We start from the raw sequence: 15,702 nt of genomic DNA, 5'->3' as shown, positions 1-15,702 counted from the left end.
TATATATATATATGTATATGTATATGTATATATATATATATTTAAAGTTAGGTTAGGGGTTTTTAACACTGTATTTAATCACCGGCACTTTCAGTTACAACATTTGTGCTCAGATTGTGCTGAGCAGTAAAATCTCACTTTGTCTCCTCAGGTGTTTTTCGCCTCTGTACGTTCTGGAGGCTCCAGCCAGGTGTACTTCATGACTCTGGGCCGAAGCAACCTGCTGAGCTGGTAGAGGTCCACGGCCTGCCCTCTTTCTCCTCCTTCTCCTCATCTTCCTCATTGTCCTCCCCCTCTCTCTAACACTGGATCTCAGAAAACCACCATTGATGTCTTGTCAGCCCTCGGACAACCAAACGAGAACAAACACAGCAACCTACCAGCCGTCTGGAGCAGTCGACAGCAACGCCCTGTAGCTGCAGCCTTGCTGGGTCTGCCTGTGACGCAGAGACAGCCGGTCAAGTCGTCGGTCCCTTCCGTAAAATCCGAAGCGATGGCTTATAACGCGCATAATGAAATCAAAGGTTAATAAATGAAAGGAAGTAGTAATACTGTAAATGTGAATTCAAGAAAAGGGAGGGGCAAGCAACGTTTTGTTTCCCTCTCAGTTTTCTTGGTGCTCATCGGATGCATTGCGATGGGATAGATTTTTGTACCTCTGCATCCTTTCCCGGGTTGGTTAGTAAGCTTGAGGTCTTCTACTACTATTGCTACCGCTATTGTTCTTACTACCACTGCTACTACCTTCTGCAGGTCTGCCTCTTGTAAGGGAGTCCCCCCCTTTGCCCCATGTTCCCACCATCCGCCCCTTCTTGTGAGCATGGGGCTGGTGGGGCTCTAGAGTGTGTTGTATTAATGCTACAGTAGTGTGTGTGTGTGTGTGTGTGTGTGTGTAAATGTACTTCTGTTTGGTCCACCTACTGCTAACATGCTGGTTTGTCCAATGAGCTGGAGGCTCAGTGACAAACATGAGAAAGGGACCTAATATTGAAGGTTTTTACCACAAAGGTCAGGTTGACAGGACTCAAACATGAGGGTGTGTGCGTGCGTGTGTGTGGTTGAAGTATAGTGTTGTATCGGACAGGCGCTTTAAAAAGAAGGGGAGGGCGGAGAGAGTTGGTGTAGGTGATGGATTTCAGAATAGTATTTTTTGAATCATTATTATTCCTTGAAGATAAGTGTAACTATGTGGAGTTAAACATGTCTTTTACCTTGTTTTTTTAAATCATTCACACACATCCACCTACACAACTTGCTTGCTCTAAAACCACAGAAGTGTAAGGTGTGTCCGTATGAAAAGAATGCAATGCGGGTGTGATCCAAAATATTAAATAAAGTGTCTATGTACAAATAAAGCTTTGGGAACTTTTGTCGTGTCGGACCGGCGGCGGGGAAGCATGACGACCTGATCTTAACTCGAGAAACTTGAACTGCTGTGAATAAACAGATATAACGTGGAGAGAGGGGAAAAAATCGAGAGATAATGTAGATGAGAAAGTTTAGTACGTGTATGTGTGCGCGTGTGCCGTCAACAGTTCGGCATCGCTTCGGCAAATTTGGGTTTAAGTGGCAGAGAGGTAAACACGTGGTCGGCGGGTTTGTTTTGGCACAGGAGGCGGAGTTCCATCTTCCATTTCATGATTTCGACTCATTTCATGCTTCATTTAGAACATTTGTATGTATTCAATGCACTAAGTGTCAAGAATGTAGAAAGACTTATTACTGTGTGGTGGTCCAAGGCATGAGATGACGTTTTTGCTTTGTATCTTGTCACGAGTGATCAATCCTAGGTGTTCGGTTTTGGAGTCGAAGCTGCGGCGGCGGCAGCAGAGCCTCTGCGTCAGATGTACATATTTCGATTCCGTATTTGTTTCGCAGCCTTCGGCAATCTGTGTGTCAGAGCTGAGGAGCGTTTCTCGCGGCTTTCCCGTTCAAACGAGAACACGCGCGCCTTTATTGATTCAGCACTCAGACTCTGGATTTCAGTGTTACTGTGATGAAGTGTCTCCAAACAGGCAACACTGAGCAGAGATTTTCCCCTCAATCGGCTGTTTGTGAAGGAACTGACGAGAGAATCCCCATTTTTCTTTTTTTTTTATAGGAAGGAATAGTTTGTCTATTTTGTGCCCCTCCCTAACCCCCTCATGTCCCACTCCAGCTGTTATTGAAGTTCCCTGTATGCGAAAGACTGAGCAACAACCTTCGGCATGGACGATCTTTGCCCAGCTGGATTTTTTTCCTTCCTTTTTTGCAATGATTCTCATCGTTTGCTCACAGGAAGAGCAAGGGGAGAGTCCGATCTATGACATCATATCCAAACACACCTTTTGTCAGGACACAAACAAGCTTATCTTGGGTGTTTTCCCTCCTTGACGATAAGGTTACTGTTGGTCACTTAGTTTATGTCTCTGTATGGAGAAGCCGTTCGGGCCCCAGTGCTTTTGTCTGAGGTCTGCGTGTGCAGTAGTGCTCGGTGTGTGTCTCTTCTTGCATCAAGGCCTTGATGAGTGGCTGTATTGAATTAATGAAAATAATTTGTGGCTATTATCAATATTCTTATTGATCTAAAGAAAGAAACGAGCCGATTGAGACGAATCAGTCGTTTGCAGGCTTGTGTTGGAAAAAGTGCCAAGAGGGCAGCATTTAAAACGTGTAAACCTGTTGTTATAAGAACCACTACTTGGAAATCCTTTCTTTCAAAAAATAAAAACAACAAAAAAACATAAAAAAATCACTCGAAGCATTGTGTATTCTTAAGTTTTAGAGCTAGTTGAGAAGCTTAACAATAGTTTCTGTTGTTTCTGTAAGTCTATGTAAACGTAACTATGCGACTGCGGTGGTTTAATATTATTACACTCACCTTAGGTGGAGAAACTGTTTACAGAGGCAATGTTTTGTTACACTAATGTGCATCATGGTATTTATGTTTGAGAGCATAATGCATCTTTAGTTCTTTAACTCATACTTTCTGCTTTTTGAGCCCACTTTTTATTGGATATTTTAAATTTTTCGTTAGTTTGTATTTATTTTTCTTTGTCATTTCTCCCACCCCTGCTAACTTTTTCCACAACAAAGAACACACGTGTTGTTCATTTCAGGTATTCACACAACGCTGCTTCAACATGGAAACATTACAGTAACGTTCCTTGCAGGCTTGGACGTGAGGCAACGTGTTTTTTCCTCTGCTGTTTCTGCCGTGCTACTCTAACTTATGTCCTCTCTGTGTATGACAGGAAGTCATGTATTTTCCTGAAAGTTTTTTGTTTTGTTTTCTTTGAATAAACTTTAAAAGTAATTTTAAAACAACAATGGTGTGCCCTTCCGTCTTTGGCCTCTCTGTGATGTTTGCTCCCCAAGTACACGCACGCACATTGAAAACAGACATGTTGTAACAGGTGTTGGCCAACAGACCAAGATGGAAAACATCAGTTGCATGTATGGGGCGATTTCGACAAATGCTTTGTTTGTGGAAATTGTGCATATTGTTTTCAGACAAAATTACCATTTCCGCTCAGCTACACGATGCAATGCACTGAAAAAAAAGCTTGGATTATATTGATTGTTCCTTTATTCACGACACGGTAAAGTCCAGTTATCTTACTGGCATGTTGTAAATTCTGAATTCTTGTTGAGCTCAGCTAAAAAGGGAAGTAATAAGAAAAGGTAATTTTCTCAGAATATCTTGTGCAAGAGGATATTCATTCACACGAACAGCTTACTCTCTGAAAGATAACAGCTTTTTTAATTATTTATATTCAATTCAATTTTATTTATATAGCGCCAAGTTATGACAGTCCTCTCAAGGTGCTTTATTTTGTAAGGTAAAGGAACTACAGTAATACAGAGAAAACACAACAATCAGACAGCCCCCTACAAGCAAGCACTTGGCGACAATAGGAAGGAAGGAACCTCCTGCAGAACCAGACTCGGGTAGGGGCCGATTGGGGCTGTGTGAAAGTGTTATTTTCTGTGCAATCACGTGCACCACTCAGTGCATTTAGGCATATATCAAGATGTATTACATATCATGACTTCCTGCTGAAGCTGAACATGAATGGCAATGTTATTAATGAAGCTTATGCGCAAGTTCAATAAGGAAGATCTCAGAGGCTTTCCCACGTATACAACATTCACCCATATACTTGTTTTTATGTCCGAGTGCTTTCTGCATCACAGTAAGACACATTCACACTCTGATAATGCAGTGTTGAACTCCCATACCCAGTCACCGCAATGATGCTAAAAGTCAAAAGTGAATGTCCAGACTGTTTTGAGCCGATAGGAAGGCAATAATAATAATAATGCACTCATCTAAGAACTGGAAACTAAGACTTCAGTTCTCACGGGTTCACTAAAAGTTGAAAATTGGAAGAATGCTGGTCGGCTGAGTCTGCTGGATGGTAGGTGCATTGGTGTGGGTGATATTTTCCTGCAACACTTAGCCCAGGGGTGTCGAACTCCAGGCCTCGAGGGCTGGTGTCCTGCAGGTTTTAGATCTCACCCTGGGTCAGCACATCTGAATCAAATGATTAGTTCATTACCAGGCCTCTGGAGAACTTCAAGACATGTTGAGGTGGTAATTTAGCCATTTGAATCAGTTGTGTTGGATCAAGGACACATCTAAAACCTGCAGGACACTGGCCCTCGAGACTTGGAGTTCTACACCCCTGACTTAGCTCATGAGCACAGTGTACTCCTCGTCTGATGGCTGCTTTCAGCACAAAACTCAAATCTTCTCAACTTCACACTACTCCGGGTTTGGGGTCAGCTTTAATTTAGTTTAACTGCTCTGGCCGACTCCATGCAACCTGTAGTTTGTCTAGTCTGTCACACTGGGTGATGAAACAATGGCATTTATTGTCTGTGTCGTTTCCTGTGAGCAGCAGATTTTACAGCACACGGGGAGTCGAATCTCACCTTCTTAGATGTTTTTTTAATGTACAAATGTCAGTTTACATACTTGGTTCACAGATGGTAGCCCTGTAATAATAAATAACGGTGAAAAAATATGAAAACAATTAAACGTGTTTTTAAGCTCACTTCTTGGTTCTGCATTTGTTCTGTGCCCCCAAAAGGACGTGCTCTTTTCAGTTAAGCACGACATTGTCAATTAATATTCAGCTGATCAACAGGTTCTTAAACAGAAATTGGCCTGTTGCTGGATGTCGACTCCCTAGAAGGTGGATTTCTTAGCACCGGACAGGAAAGCCAACGTGTCAAACTGTTTAGTCATCTATCCAGTACTGCTATCTACAGATGCTGAGGCAAACTCGAAAATTCCCAAAACACGCAACATCTTCTGCTTCCTCAAAGTCCGGTCATCAAAGGAACGGCATGTTCTGTCTTGGTCTCCTTTTAACCTGCATGCGTTAAAGATACTGGCTAATTTGGATATATGCGTTTATGTGTGTGTGTGTGTGTGTGTGTGTGTGATAAAGGCCTGTGCATAGCTGTGCATTATCCGCCCCGTTCCTGTCTTCTGATACCAAGTGTGTAATAAATATTGTTATTTTTGTTGGATAAACTACTTGGAAAAGGCTACAGCAACCAAAAAAATGTGTATCTCTGGCCTACATGTCAACGCTCATACATTTGCATGCTTGCAAATTTCCTGAATGCATAAATATTACCTTAATGGGAAACTATCGTAGTTTTACACAAAATGTCACACGTGACACCGCTGCTAAAGCAGGTTTTGATAAAGGAGATGGTCGAGGATAATGAGACTCATGAGTTTGCAGGTGGAGGATTACAGGATTACACATTATATGGATACACTGGGCTAAAGTTCAAAAGGACTGTGACACAAAGTTGCCATTTTCTAGAATGTAGTCAAGTACTGTTATTTACATGTGCTGGTCTCACTTGTAATCAAATACACTGAATCTAAACAGGAACCTTTTCCTGTGTTGTGAACACTACCCTGACATGGGATTATTTCCCATCACTTCCATCACTTCAGTGTTTTCATGTCATACATACGCATACACCTACACTGGAAAATGTCCAGTCAGGATCAAAGTGAGCAATGCAGGAATAATGCGCAAGAGATGGACGCTGTATTTGCTACGCAAGGGGATGTCAGAGCAATGAGTCACTGCAATACTACGGAGCTGTGTTTTAATAATAACTGCAAAGCTGGATGCCAATTTTCTCTTCTAACGAACACAGTTTATATTTGTGGATTTTGGAAAATCTACTGCAGTGATATTTCTGCTTATAAGACTAGATGAAATAAAATAAAACTATACTGCAATTGTCTTTTGTTCTAGTTATACGGAGGGCAAGCTTTGTGGACATGTGCAGAACTTATGCATATCATTTTCTAAATGTTTGAGTAAACAAATTTGGCCGAGGGAAACAAAAAACCTCAAAATGGACGAGTTTGGATCCTTTCTTTTCTTTTTTCTTAAACAAATTACACTTTTTAAATGTAAAATAAATGTATAATTTTTAATGCAGCGTCTAAGTAGGTTTCTGTTTTTCAGTAGTATATAGTGTGACCTAATGTAAGCTTATTGTGTTAAATTGCAAACCAGTTATTAGAAAAAGCCTTTAAAACTATTTCAGTGCTAAATCCAATAACACTGCCAGGCTGATTGTCTGAGGCATCCACCTCTGAGCTAGATTATTCTCTCAAAATACATAATATAAATAAAAGGTAATACTTTATATCAGTGCCACACTGTTAAGCATTAATAATGTATTAGCAAGTACTTCATTCAGCATTTATATATCATTACACCTCCTCAGTATGCCATTTATAAATACAGATATATTCATCCATCTGTTACTGTTACACTTTGTACAGCCATGAGTGCTACACCATCACTGCTAGTAATAATCATAATCATAATAATATCTGTATTTATAAATGGCATACTGAGGAGGAGTAATGATATATAAATGATGAATAAAGTAGTTGCAAATGTCTTTGGATCCCTCGAAGAAAAGTTTATATTTCTTATAATAAGAACATTGAAATCCAGAATTCCAGTAATTTTATGACTAAAGGTTTAGATCCCAAATGAGTAACAGTTTCAGCTACGCTAACATTAAATCGTTTATCATGTCGACATCAGCAAAACTGCTGCTATTCTTGTTTCTGCTTAGTGAAATGTCAAACGCTCCCTGCTTATGTGAAGGTGTGCACGCTCACATACTGTAGAAGGTGTCGCCACAGCTGGTGAGCTGTCCTACTCCACCAGTTTAATCACAACTGTGAATAAACAAATTGCCTTATTGTGTCCAAATTGCTTAGAGCTTGTGAGAAAGAGTGGTAAGAAAGCAGAAAGGTTTTGGGGGTCTTTTAAATGACAGCTTTTCAATGAACACAGTTTTTAAAAAGTAATTTCAGAACCTCAGTGAAAGTACAAACCCCTTTATGACGGGGTGGCTAAAGGCAGCTCAATATCTCAACAGGGGGAACTGCCTGCATGGCTCCACACAGCATTGCTGGCTGTGAGTACATTGTGACGCTTGTGATGATGTGTGTTCATGTGTTAAAACAAACAGAGATGTCCATGCAGACACAAGCAGCAGCTCATTCCAGTGAGCAACAGCTGTAAACAGATGTAAGACAAGGATGCTGCCTTTAGACTCGGGAAACTGTTTGGAAATCATTATAGGTCTTTTTCCACAGTGCATCTGAGTGGGTTTGTGTATATACTGTGTGTTTGGAGTCACCAGACTAGAGTGGTGAGCTGTACATCACACTGCATTACATTGGGAAACCTGAGAAATTTCCACCTCAGAGGGGTGGGAACATTGAAAAGAGACTGCAGGTTTCCCCTGAGCCAATAGGAAACAGATCATTTGCTGCTTCAGTCCACGCTGTCACCACATCTACCTGTCACCAGTGTCACACTGCCAGGACCACCGCCACGCTCACCTTTACACCGTGAGTATACTGCATTGCTGTGTATGTAATCATAGGAAAGTAAGGTTAAGTACACGCGTGCGCCGTATTTCTATGTACACACATATGGTTGCTTATATAACAAAACTGCCTAACTATGATATATAACTTTTTAACAATAATACGCTTGTTATGTACTAATAAGTACTGAAAATTCCATTTTTTATTCTGTTTTGTCATATTTGCAACCATTTACATTGCAGGGTTTTACTGTCACAGCATGTTTACTTTAAATATTTCATTTGTTGCACAAATGTTTAAATCTACTTAGTTTGCAACAGATCGAGACTTTAAAGTTTATCCAAAACTACTATAATAAAATATTTGTATGGGTGCACTGTAGGAAAGAAATGTAAATGTTTCTCAGACCGACAGTTCTACTGAATCAAACGAGGATGTGTACACTTTTTTTTTCTTAAATAAGTGATTTTCACGATAAATGCAAAGGCATCCGCAACTTAATGTCGAATTAAGTCGCCATCATTGCGTTAATAATTTGAGATATATTTTTGAAGTGGAGGTCAAATTCTCTAGTTTCGTCGTAGACTGTGTGAATACAAAAGATTCATTTATTTATGAAATATTGAGCTTATCATAAGAGCGCATGCAGTATTTATAATATTATACTTAAACTGAAGGAAACTACAGATAGCATTGAAAGCTTAATATGGGTTTGGCAGTAGCAGTAAAAAAAACTGTCATAATAAATGAGTTATAAAATTGTTCTTGGCTTTAATCGAAACTCTTAATCCTGGAAAATGTGTCAGTGCATTGTGACTTGTGTATGCATATTCATTTACAACACTGGCACTCCCACACTTTATGGGCCTTCCTTTTAATGACACATGGAAGATTTCAGCGTGGAAAAGATTTATCACACGCGCATGTGTGTGGCACTCGTGTCTGTCTGTGTGTAAGAGAGAGCGAGAAAATGTTCACTTCTCTCAGCTGATCCTTGTAATCGGAGGAGAAAACAGAAGCGAAAATCCACTTGTTTCCACGGAAACAAAACTATGGAAATCTTACCTAACAAAATGCATTTAAATACGATACGGAAAACTTTCAAAGTATGCTATATACTACTATATGTGTGCAAATAGGATACAGTAAACGGACTATATTTAGAAAAAATTAAATACAAGTAGACTTTACACTAATGTTATTATGTAGCACTTTTATGTGTCTTTAAATCACAGGTGTCAAACTCCTGGCCTCGAGGGCCGGTGTCCTGCAGCTTTTAGATATAGCCTTGATCCAACACAGCTAATTTAAATTACCTCTCCAGAATCCTGGTAATGAACTAATCCTTTGATTCAGGTGTGTTGGCCCAGGGTGAGATCTAAAAGCTGCAACAACTGGCCCTTGAGGCCTGGAGTTCCCCACCCCTGCTAAATGTATATTTATTGTTGACTGAATATGCAATATATTACCAAATTGTTGCCCTGATCTTAATAAAAATCGCTATAGGTTACACCTGCCCTCACTACTAGTTTAGGTCTTTAGTATTAGAATAAAAAAAATAGTAGCTAAACCCCAATTTATCACTAAGCCATTCTGTTCATTCGAACATCAAAAACATATTTTAATAGTACATCTTTAGTCCAGTTACTATTGTTATTCATTTTACTGACCTATGATGTGAGTGACTTTAAAAGGTTTAATATGAGTCATCCCATGTGGTGCCATTGGTAAACTCCCTAAATTTGACTCTAGGATGTGGGGGCGAGATGAAGTGTATTGCCGACATCTTTGATGACCATGTGCTGATGTCACAACCTCTACAATCTGAAAAGAGTTTGCATAAAAGCCAATTTGGTTAAAGCTTTATGAGGCGAGGACACTTATACCTCAGCAGCCCAGTGTTTAAAGGCTCTTGTCCGGATAACATTTGAAGTTTTTCCTTTGTTATTTTTCTGGCCTTCGATGCCCTTTTTTATCCTCTCTGTGGGTTATTTTTTCTCTTAAGCCTTTTCTTTAATGTTTTACTGGAAAAAACATTTAAGCTGGAAAGCTGGAAGCAACTGAACCAACTTGTTTAAACATCACTACAAGTTTTGCTGGTGGATGTTTTATTTCAGACGTTTGTCTCCCTGCAGACTGCCATCATGGTCTTTTTGCCATTAACATGTGCTGTGGTCATCATCAGCTGTGTTTATGGAGGACCTCCATTACCTCCTTTGCCAACGAAAGGTGAGCTTGCAGCAGCTACACTACACACACTGCATACTGTAAGAGGCAGTAGTATTCGTCACAGAGAGAATGCATTGTGATCATCACAGTATTACAGCGGGGTGATCTTGCTTTTTAGACAGATATCTTATTACAGCAGACTCCATGATCATCACCCACTCTACATATGTTTACATGTAGATGCTGGGGCGCGATCTTTCAAGGCCTACAGGTACAGCCGTTACCAAAATTATTAGAACGAGAAAACACAAAGAAGGCTGTCAAAAAGTTCTTTAAAACTAAAAATTATAGCTATATATTTGGCAAATTATTAGGTACGGCATCGTCATCAAAAAATTATAATGTGCTTTTTCGGAAAAGTGTAAAGAAAAAAAAATCTGATAATTATATTCTAACATTAAAAAATAGAATTTGGATCTCAGAGCTTGATCATACTGGTTGCTTAACCATTGCAGAAACATCAAAATTGTTACTGTGATGGTTAAGCAAGATCAACCTTTCACCGGGTGGAGGTCTAATAAATGTTGAGCACTGTAGGTGGTGTGTTGGAGGGACTGAAAGAGGTTTTTGATAATACTGACTTAATGCTCATGTGACAGTGTGACTGCCTTGTGAGAATCACACTTTATGAGTTGCACTGCTAGATTTTTTTTGCACGTGTCGTTTCTAATCACTACATGGCCCTAATATGTACTATAAGTTACTAATGTTGACGGTTACTGAAGTTTGCTTATATCAGCAAATGGGATGGCACTCACTGATGTTAGTGTCCAGTGGTCTGTTGCACTAAAATTGAAATGTTAAAAATTAGTCAGACAGAGCTGAAAACAATCTAAAAAAAGTCAGCCACTTTCAGAATGAAGATTTCTTGGTTACCTTGGTAACAATAGACAAATACATGCATAGAATTTTAATAGAAGATACTGGGGTCATCAAAGGATTCTTCTAATCAGTGCATCCCAAGTCAATAAACTTTGCTGTTCTGAGAACATGCACATCTTTACACAGTTACTCATTTTGAGTGATGCTTTTGTTGCAGATGGCTGCTACCTGGTCGATCCAGAGGTGGCGACATTCAGAGTGGAGGGTGAAGCAGTAATCCTCTCTTTCCCGATATTCAGCCATGTTCTTGAAAAACGCAACATTGCCCCCCCAACCGCTGAGTACTCCATCACCAAGGACAATGAGATGGAGGGCACAAACGATCAGGGTGAAGGACGTGTTCAGCAGCAGGATAACCAGCTGTGGCTCCTCCCAGCTCTGGCTTCAGACTCAGGGAAATACACCTGCACATACAGGTAGTTAACCAGAGTCAAGAGAAATGATCTCTCCAAGTAACAAGACCGTTCATTCCACAGGCGATGCTGGTAAAACTAGCAAAAGCTGATAAGTAATCTGATAGGAACAAATGACAACATTGTTTAGTTTTTATGTCCAACACTTATACATGCAATGATTACCTAAAATAAAAGTATTATTTTTCACATTTCAATTTTTACAATTTTTTTTTAAACTACTTGCTGTTTTGTTAGAAATTAGATGGAAAACCGCCCTCCCTCCAATTTACAGACAGGGTGGCTACAAAGCAACATATCAGAAACTAGCAGAAAGTATGTTTCTTTTTATACTTTCCTCTCCGGATTGAAACTTTCAAACTGGAGAAAACTTGGTCACTTGTAACACTTTTGTTTCCAGAAATGAGACCTACTGTGTAACTGGAAGTATCAAGCTGCACGTGTACGAGCCCACTTTAGTAAACATGAAAAAGCTGACGCATAAAGTGACAGCCGCAGTGGGAGAGACGCTGACATTAGAGTGTCCATCTCTGCGTAACTTCAACAAGACGGACAGCATGATAGAGTGGTACAAGGTGAGTGAACGAACCTGTCGGCGCTTGGCAAGGAACTTTCTGCCTGATGCGGTTGACAGTGATATTTTTTTACACTCTTTTGAGGTAATCGGCTAAGGCTGGTAGTGATGAGTCATTTAACATGCTGCCTTCTTGCAGGACTCCAACACCACTGCTCCTCCAGCAGGCAGAGCAGGGTCCTTCCAACAGCACAGAGGCAAACTGATGATCCCAGCTGTGAAGCGAACCCATGCAGGCATCTACACCTGCAAGCTCAGGGTGTGCATTAACAACCAGCAGTACAAAGTCAGCAGAGTCTATCTTCTCCATGTGCAAGGTTTGTGATCTGCAAAGTCATGCATGTGCTGAGAAATGTGGGTTAAATAAGAGTTTTTATCTATTACATGGCTATTACTGCATTTATAGTTTTAGATTATTAAGTATAATACAACTGTCAGGCTAGAGGACAGATCACACTTACGCTTCTTTTTAAGTAAACATGCAGAGCAAATGAGAAAAAAAATCTTTAAAAAATTCATTAAATTAATACTTAAATAAGCAAATCACTTTAATTTTATGACAATGTGCAACGGTCAAGTACTTTACATAAAGATCATCAATTTACTTCTTTACAACTAAAGCGTTGTGGTGCACTGCCCTCTACTGGCCCACTAGGGAAATAGCATGGGCCGCACAGATAACTCCATCAAACACATTAATGATTATTACTGTGCCAAATAGTCCACTGTTGTTATTATTTAAGGAGCCGTTTGTTTGGATGTGTCTTCCAGGCCCTGATCCTGAGATCACAACCAAATCCACTGTGCCTAACATCTCTGTGACCTCTGACCCTGGGTTAATCAGCACCAGCACTGTCAACAGTGAGTTTTTTAATATATATATCTATCTATCTATAGATAGATAGACAGATAGATAGATATATTTATTTATTTTTTATTTGATTAATTCAAATTCCCCAGAGGGACTGTTCATGAAGAAATCCCTTGTTTATGTTTTAGCTCCAATAGTTCAGCCACCTGTGATTGTTTCACCACTAAATGGAACCGTTTTTGAAAGTCCACATGGTGAGTGATAAAACTCTTTAGTCCTAAACTAAATAATAACAATACAACCTCATTCTTAAATAAACATACAACCAAACAGACTGTAAATATATATTAAATGTCTCATCTAGACTTGCCTCTGACTTTCTTTAGGTTCAGGACTGAAACTGTTCTGTCAGGTGCTCACCGAATGTCAAACAGCAGATTCTACTGAGGTCACGTGGTTGGTAAACAGCCAGACAGTGGAGTCATCGTACCTTGACAAGCGTGCTCTGCAGGGGGGAAGAAGGTAATTTTTGATTTTGTCTGCACTGGTTCTAAAATTACACGTAAACCTTATCTAACTTAAATGTAAGTTCATTACGAGTTCAACTGATGCTACTTTGGAATGATAATAGCTTCTTCGATTTTGACTGCAGGTTAGAGAATAAATGGATGGAACCATTATGAGAAAAATTGCAGAAGAAAATTCAAATGAAAGGCCAGCAGACAAACATGTGTATGTGCATGCTAAAGATAAGCCCTGTGCACCGGGGTCATCGTGCTCTTCCAAACCCACTTTGCGATCGTGCCTATTTCCAACATAACCTTTTGCACTCCTACAGGATCTGGTCTTTAAAAAACTGTGATGGTGTCTTGCCTCTCAGACAAGTTAAATAACACATTTCTGAGAGGTTGTTATGGATATTTGATCCCCCAGTATTGAAATAATCTACTACCAGGTGTTGCTAACAGCTCTGACTCTAATGATTACTCTTTATGTGTAATCATTAGAGACAGGCCTGGTTCACAGCATTAAAAACAGACGGCTGCTTGTCTCGATGTTTCTAGGGTTACCAGGGTGTCCAAAGGCTGCCAGATTGAGTTGAGGCTAATTGTCGAACCAATAACAGAAGAAGACGAGAAGTCAGAGTTAAAATGTGTCACTCAGAACAAAGGAGGAAGACGAGAAGTTGTTGCACAGCTTCGACTAGAAGGTGAGCTGTTCTTCACATCAGGCTGCGAACTCTCGCAAAATTGACGACACACACAGTGTTAAGTTATATTTTTTGTCTTTGGTTTGTTGAGATCACCTCAACAAACCAAAGACGGGACAACCAAACCTTGATATGTAAAGACACTAATCTACCTTTGCATCTCTGTCTACAGACTCCACCTTTACATGGGTGGTTGTGGCTGCAGGGGCTGTGATCTCATTCCTCACAGTGGTCTCTGTGTTTCTCTACGTCCTCTTCAAACCTAGAAGGAAAAAGAACAGGGATTACTTTCTGGCTCGGCAGAGCAGCACCTTCTAGCTCTGACGCTGTGCACGCGCCCTCATCAGAGACCTCCTTTTAAACTTTACCTTTTACATCAGATTGTTTTTTATGCATTACTTCCGTGTGATATTCAGGAGCAGCACCACGTCTTTCTTAGGGTTGTCCATAAAATCCACTGCTAAAGGCTGCTAATCAGCAAATGAATAACTTTATGTTTGTTATTGATGTTATAGTTTGCAGTGGGGATTCACTGGAATGAATTAAACAAATACCTCTCTGACACTCAAAGATGAACAATGTTTTTTTGTAAGGTTAGAAGCATGTAAAAGATGAGCCGTTGTGTTACCTAGTTCTTTTACACCGAATCAAGACATGAAATCAAATTTAAGGCAACATGCCAGATGTTTGAGATACACACTGACATCACTGATGTTTTTACACATTTGGATAATGATATATCAAGACGATGAGTGGAATTTTAACTATTTCCCACCAAAACTGTAATAATGTGTTTATTCCGATTCAGTTGGCTTCAATTTCCTTTTGCGCTCAGTGTCAAGCATCAGGTCCCAGATTTCAGGTCCATCAAAAACATCTTCCTTAATTTTGGTTTCACTTTTCTCAGGACTAAACTTATTTCTTAAATGCTGAAGTGCTGTTTCTGTCCTGTTATCCTCTTTGTGTAATACTTGGAACATCATCAAAGTTGGCACAGGTGAAAACATTGCAGTAGCAAAATGCTTGTTTACCACTGTTACTGATGTGTTTATACTGTGTATGTGTTAAAAAGTGCAATAAATGTTCTCAGGGAAGCATCGTGTTCTGTTGAAGAGCTTAATTTGCAAACTTTCATATCTACACATTTAAATGGAAAAACTGACTTGACCTATGTCAAGTATGTTACACATTTTTGTTTATCATCTCCATCCACTGTCATGCCTCAAAATGCCTGTGTGTATCTTTTTAAGGGGTGAAACAGAAACGCGCACCATTTCATCGAGATTTTAAGATGCAAGATTTGCAAGTGCCATCCATCCATCCATCTTCTTCTTATCCAGGGCCAGCAGAGAAGCGAAGACCTCCCTCTCCCCAGCCACCTCCTCCAGCTTGTCCAGGGGAACACCGCGGCGTTCCCAGACAAGCCGAGAGATTTAATTTCTCCAGCATGTCCCAGGTCTGCACCGAGGCCTCCTCTCGGTGGGACATGTCCGGAACGACTCACCCAGGAGACGCCCAGGAGGCATCCTTGTCAGATGCCTGAACCACCTCAACTGGCTCCTTTTGACGTGAAGGAGGAGCGGCTCTACTCTCTCTCTTCACCGCAACAGACCGATACAGAGTCTGCATCGCTGCAGCCACAGCACCAATCCCTCTGTCGATCTCCTGTTCCCTTCTCCCGTCACTCGTGAACAGAGATGGGCA

The 15,702-nt window shown here is 40.3% G+C and overlaps 2 protein-coding genes across 3 annotated transcripts in view; both read left to right on the top strand.

The window, feature by feature from the left end:
• Positions 1–3,282, top strand: part of LOC102194576 (mitogen-activated protein kinase kinase kinase kinase 4-like) — a 106,931-nt gene extending 103,649 nt beyond the window's left edge. Inside the window, exon 30 of the mRNA XM_013914147.1 lies at positions 152–3,282. Coding sequence (XP_013769601.1) covers positions 152–235 — 84 coding nt within the window. The 3' untranslated portion in view covers positions 236–3,282. The remainder of the gene's footprint in view (positions 1–151) is intronic.
• A 4,537-nt stretch (positions 3,283–7,819) lies between these two features.
• Positions 7,820–15,083, top strand: LOC102208459 (interleukin-1 receptor type 2-like). 2 transcript variants are annotated; one of them, XM_005746203.1, is made up of 10 exons: positions 7,820–7,900; positions 10,015–10,108; positions 11,148–11,406; positions 11,804–11,978; positions 12,117–12,294; positions 12,749–12,838; positions 12,977–13,042; positions 13,175–13,310; positions 13,853–13,998; positions 14,171–15,083. In XM_005746203.1, the coding sequence occupies exons 2-10, from the start codon at positions 10,024–10,026 to the stop codon at positions 14,314–14,316; spliced, it is 1,281 nt and encodes a 426-aa protein (XP_005746260.1). In that variant the 5' UTR covers positions 7,820–7,900; positions 10,015–10,023; the 3' UTR covers positions 14,317–15,083. The 2 variants fall into 2 exon arrangements, with proteins under 2 accessions (XP_005746260.1, XP_005746259.1); XM_005746202.1 differs by lacking the exon at positions 7,820–7,900 and adding an exon at positions 9,763–9,862.
• Positions 15,084–15,702: the final 619 nt, after the last annotated feature.

Source organism: Pundamilia nyererei, unplaced genomic scaffold (assembly GCF_000239375.1).
Source record: "Pundamilia nyererei isolate P.nyererei 1_Seehausen unplaced genomic scaffold, PunNye1.0 scaffold00175, whole genome shotgun sequence".
Taxonomy (NCBI): Eukaryota; Metazoa; Chordata; class Actinopteri; order Cichliformes; family Cichlidae; genus Pundamilia; species Pundamilia nyererei.
Note: the sequence above shows the minus strand (reverse complement) of the source record. Positions and strands in the feature narration are given on the sequence as shown.